General features: G+C 39.7%; 1 protein-coding gene across 2 annotated transcripts; it reads left to right on the forward strand.

Annotated features, from left to right (window-relative positions):
• The first annotated feature begins 1722 nt into the window (after nucleotides 1–1722).
• Nucleotides 1723–5346, forward strand: gjb10 (gap junction protein beta 10). Of its 2 annotated transcripts, none has more exons than XM_062041835.1 (2): nucleotides 1723–1800; nucleotides 3828–5346. In XM_062041835.1, the coding sequence occupies exon 2, from the start codon at nucleotides 3848–3850 to the stop codon at nucleotides 4682–4684; it is 837 nt and encodes a 278-aa protein (XP_061897819.1). In that variant the 5' UTR covers nucleotides 1723–1800; nucleotides 3828–3847; the 3' UTR covers nucleotides 4685–5346. The 2 variants fall into 2 exon arrangements, with proteins under 2 accessions (XP_061897819.1, XP_061897820.1); XM_062041836.1 differs by having other exon boundaries at nucleotides 1758–1800; nucleotides 3831–5346.
• The last annotated feature ends 428 nt before the right edge of the window (nucleotides 5347–5774 follow it).

The raw sequence follows: 5774 nt of genomic DNA on the forward strand, positions 1-5774 counted from the left end.
TGATTAGCAATTGCCGAATCATGTAACATTAGCTTAATGCTAAAAAGCCAGGTTACTATCACATTCTGTAACAGACAAATAATTTCATGTAGGCTAACGTTACCTACCTGCTACCTCTGTCTTTTTCTTGTTTCTCCGCCTCTTCTTTTCTATTTTTACTTCCCTGGGCACCTGACAGTTTTGGCCGTTTTGACATCTTGTGTTGATTTTTTGATGTGGTAAGAGTCATGATACGGGAAGGGAGGGGGCGCACCGTGCGGGGGGGGGGGGGGGGGGGGGGCGTAATGTTTTAATAAATAATATTTCTATTAAATAGGCTTTACTTTGCATTTTAATTAACGTGCGATTATTTTTTGTATTTAGAAATAATAGTACCAACTTTTTTTTTTTCCAACATTTGTGGCACTGGCTTGGCGCCCCCTGATAGACGGCGCCCTTAGCATTTGCCTATACGGCCTATGCCACGGGCCGGCCCTGCATCCAAGCAATGTTACCATGGACGCCCCTGCTTATTTCAGCAAGACAATGCCAAGCCACATGTTACATCAACGTGGCTTCATAGTAAAAGAGTGCGGGTAGACTGGCCTGCCTGTAGTCCAGACCTGTCTCCCATTGAAAATGTGTGGCACATTATGAAGCCTAAAATACCACAACGTAAACCCCCGGACTGTTGAACAACTTAAGCTGAACATCAAGCAAGAATGGGTAAGAATTCCACCTGAGAAGCTTAAAAAAATGTGTCTCCTCAGTTCCCAAACATTTACTGAGTGTTGTTAAAAGGAAAGGCCATGTAACACAGTGGTGAACATGCCCTTTCCCAACTGCTTTGGCATGTGTTGCAGCCATGAAATTCTAAGTTAATTATTATTTGCAAAAAAAAAAAAAGTTTATGAGTTTGAACATCAAATATCTGGTCTTTGTAGTGCATTCAGTTGAATATGGGTTGAAAGGGATTCGCAAATAATTGTATTCCGTTTATATTTACATTTAACACAATTTCCCAACTCATATGGAAACGGGGTTTGTATTAAAAGCAGCAGGTAAGTTAATCTGTCTTCAACCACAATAGAACCAGATGGAGATGGAGGTCATGCAAGAAGTAGAGAAAGACAGGAAGGTGCTTAAAGAAGAGAATTTATGATCAGTGTCTACAAGCGAATGGAGGAGATCTGTAATCAAATTTAAGCCGCAGCCATACAAGGATGTGTTGGGTGATGAGACATATTATTTTAATGAAGTGTATACTTTTTACAACAAATTGCGAATTATTCTGCCAATTGTTTGTATGGCTGTGCTAATTGTGTGTAGTGTTTTTTAAAGAGCCCTGTCCTGTGATAAAGCTTTTTTTATATACCAAAATTATCCAGTAGATGGCACAACTATGCTGTACTTCCATCTTCTTGTGTATTGGAATGAAACTTGTCAGGTGGGATACATTGTTGCCCTCTGTGACCATCCATCAATTTCCTTATCCAACTATTAGTCCTGCATGTGTTTTACAAATCCAGTCTTCGATTGGTCGAGTTGTGTTTAAAAAAAACATACTTGTGAGAAATTAACATTGAAATAAAATGGCATCATATTTGCTTGTTAAGAAAATAATTGTGGGGAAAAAAGTAAATTTGCGGTGCATTTAGCAGCAATGTTTCACCTGTGCGGGCTGCGTGTTATGAAGTGACGGCAGACAACAGCTCCTCCCTCCTCTCTTCTCACTCCTCCGTCCTCTACTCAACTCCGCTCTGATTCTCCTCGCTGACTTTCTTCGGAGTGCTGCTCCGCCGCCAATACAACTACATCCCTGTGAGTAATATACATGTATTTTCATACCGAAATCCAGGCGGATTTTGTTGTTTTTGTCGCTTTTTAAACACCTTCTATCGACCATGATTATGCTGGTGTAGAAAAGTTGAATGTTGACTTTAACATAGCAGCGTCGACTTTAACTGAGGTTCCTTGAACGCAACACGACGACGCATGAACATCGAAGGAAGTGTTTGCCGCCACAGTCACACAAATCCGATTTTTGAGTTAGCCTTTTTGACTTTTATTTCACTCGGGTTGTTCTAATGAGATCACACTAGTGACCTAGAAAAAAACCCCATAATACCTCAACTTACGTTTTACATATTGGTTCTGTGACGGAGCTCTTAACTCAAAACACTCGTAACTCAAAGTAACACCTCCCATTGAAATGAATTGAAATCAATTTAATCGGTGCCTGCCCTCCCCCAAAACAGCTACATTTTAATATATAACGTGCCTTTTAAAAAGAAAAACTTTTGGATAAGAAATGTATAATTATTAAAAAACAATAAATTGAAACGTAGTATCAACTCCTACAGCGCTTCTATGACGTAATGTAACCTTGGATAGTGGGCTTCGATAGTATCACCTTACAGCTGCTTCTCCGTCAAACACATTCAGCAGCTTCTCCATATTTTCATGGATAAACGTCTGGGTTTTAGATATTTTTTTAACATTCTTGGTTGGTGTTACACTCATTCTGCTTCAGTATGGTGCAGACGAGCAGTGATATGCTCCAACTGCTTCACAAAGTTGGTAACACTTTCGGTCATGTTTTTTAAAATTATTTATTCCTTTATTCAATGAATATCACTACTGCCTAGCTCCTCTTGTTATATTCCTATTTTTGCTTTTATATTTTTATTCTTATTGTTACTTTTTATTTTTATTGTTATATTTTCTATTTTATTTCCATTTATACCTCCATTATTTACTTTTTCAATTCTATCTCAATTCTGTACACTGCTGCTGGAATTTTTATTTTCCTGAGGGAACTCTCCCCAAGGAATCAATAAAGTACTATCTGTCTATCTGTCTATCTGTCTATCTGTCTATCTATCCATCCATCCATCCATCCCTACCTACCTACCTACCTACCTACCTACCTACCTACCTACCTACCTACCTACCTACCTACCTACCTACCTACCTACCTACCAACCAGTGGTTTTCATCTGCGCATTCACCAAACCCTTCTTTAGTGAAAAATTTAAAAAAAAAATTCAAATTCAAGACAAAGTTATGTTTTTGGTAACACTTTAGTATGGGGAACATATTCTAAGTAACAAAGACTTAATTTAGAGTTATTTGGACACTAGGGGAACATATTCTAAGTAATAAAGACTTCATTTTGACTTATTTGGTTAGGGTTAGGGTTAGGGTTAGAGGCTTAGGGTTATAATAAGGCCATGCCGAATAAGGCATTAATAAGTACTTAATAATGACTAGTTAAGAGCCAATATGTTACTAATTTGCATGTTAATAAGCAACTAATTAATGGTGAATGTGTTCCCCATACTAAAGTGTTACCATGTTTTTTTTACTGGTGCACAAAAAGAACCGTGCATGAACATCACCTTGTTCAAAGAACAAAACCAACACAGTGCATAAACTCACAACAAATTACACACCTGCAAATCAGTCAGCTGTTGCCGTATCCGTAATACGCCGATAGAGAAGTTTTTATTTACACGATGAGTCGGGTGTGTTTTGACATCCGCCGAAGCCCTGAGGCCGACTCACCGAACCCCTAGGGTTCGATCAAACCCAGGTTAAGAACCACTGCTCTATACCATCCGCTTCTTCTTCTCAGCACTGTCCTTCACACACACTTTCTTTCTTCACATACTCGTAACTCCAATTTTTTCTTGCAACTTAAAGCATAACAATAAGCTGAGGGACAGCTCTTATCTCAAAACGCTCTCAAGTTGAGTTACGGCTGTATTCACAGACACAGATCGCATCAATAAAGATCTAACGTCATGTTCCTGTGACAATAATCATATCTTTTGAATTTTCCTCAGCAGCGTGAAAGTTCTTCGATATGAACTGGGCTTTCCTCCAGGGCCTCCTCAGCGGGGTCAACAAGTACTCCACCGCCTTCGGGCGAGTGTGGCTCTCCCTCGTGTTCGTCTTCAGGGTGCTCGTATTCGTGGTGGCGGCCGAGAAAGTGTGGGGCGACGAGCAGAAGGACTTCAAATGCAACACGCTCCAACCGGGCTGCCACAACGTGTGCTACGACCACTTCTTCCCCGTGTCGCACGTCAGGCTGTGGGCCCTGCAGCTCATCTTCGTCACCTGCCCGTCCTTCCTGGTGGTGATGCACGTGGCCTACAGGGATGACCGGGAGCGCAAAAACCGCAACAAGTACGGCGAGAACGTCCGCCCCCTTTACAAGAACACCGGCAAGAAGCGTGGCGGCCTGTGGTGGACGTACGTCTTCACCTTGGTCTTTAAAGTGCTTGTGGACACCACCTTTGTCTACCTGCTCTACCACATCTACGAGGGCTACGACTTCCCGCTGCTCATCAAGTGCGAGCAGAAGCCGTGTCCCAACAAGGTGGACTGCTTCATCTCCAGGCCCACCGAGAAGAAGATCTTCACCATCTTCATGGTGGTGACCAGCATAGTGTGCATCGTTCTCTCCATCATGGAGATCGTCTACCTGGTGGGCAAGCGCTGCGGCGAGATATTCGTGCACAGCAGTGGCCATCGTCACATGGTGGCCACCGGCGGAGACCCCTTGATGGGGGCCACTGGCGGAAGCCCCTTGATGGGGGCCACCGGCGGAGGCCTCTTGATGGGGGCCAGCGCTGCCAAGATGGCCGACAAGAGCACGCCACAAACGCCTGCCCCTGCGTACAGCGTGGCTGTGTGTTGAGATGACTAACCCCGCCCACAACCACCCTTCACCGCCACTTTGTGGTTTTAAGTCAAGACTTGAAGAGGCAGAGACTGAAGTGATGAATTCCTGCCTTATAATCTGACAAGGAGCATCCATCTTTGCCTTACCAGACAAAGAAAAGGGCAAGTTAGTGCGATGCAGTGTTGACATCATTACATGAGTCACACCATGCTTTGCAGACTACACACACACAAACACACACACTCACACACACCCACACACATACGCACTCTGTTTCTGTGTAAGATTTTCCTCTCTGATTGTTGCCAAACCTCTAAATGTTTTCTTTCAAGCTGTACGAGTCAACTCGTAGAAACATTCCAGCAGGACGTAACAGTACACTCAGAATTGACCACTTCCCAACCTGATAAATGCATGGTTGGACGAGTCTGGTGTGAAAGAACTTTACTGCATAACAATTAGCCGAGAGACAGCTTTATCTCAAAACACACTTAAGGGGAACTGCACTTTTTAAAAAAGAAATTGCCTTATCATTCACAATCATTATGAGAGACAAGACTGCATGTCTTTTGTTGTTTGTTTGTTTTTAAGATTCTGAAAACAACAAAAAAACGCTTTCAAGATGTTGCTAACATGAGTCCCCAAAGTAGCCTTCAAAGCCCTCTATCAACTATACACACTGTAAGTATATATATATATATATATATATATATATATATATATATATATATATATATATATATATATATATATATATATATATATATATATATATATATATATATATATATATGTATATATATATATGTATATATATATGTGTGTATATATATGTATACATATATATACATATATATATACATATATATATATATATATATATATATATATATATATATATATATATATATATGTACATATATATACACATATATATATATGTATACATATATATATATATATATATATATATATATATATATATATATATATATATATATATATATATATACATATATATACACATATATATATATATATACATATATATATATATATATATATATATATATATATATATATATATATACATATATATATATAT

The sequence above is a fragment of the Entelurus aequoreus genome, linkage group LG03, assembly GCF_033978785.1.
Source record: "Entelurus aequoreus isolate RoL-2023_Sb linkage group LG03, RoL_Eaeq_v1.1, whole genome shotgun sequence".
NCBI lineage: Eukaryota > Metazoa > Chordata > Actinopteri > Syngnathiformes > Syngnathidae > Entelurus > Entelurus aequoreus.

Coding starts and splice junctions, on each gene's coding strand:
- gjb10 (XM_062041835.1), top strand. CDS start 3,848: ATGAACTGGGCTTTCCTCCAGGGCCTCCTCAGCGGGGTCAACAAGTAC.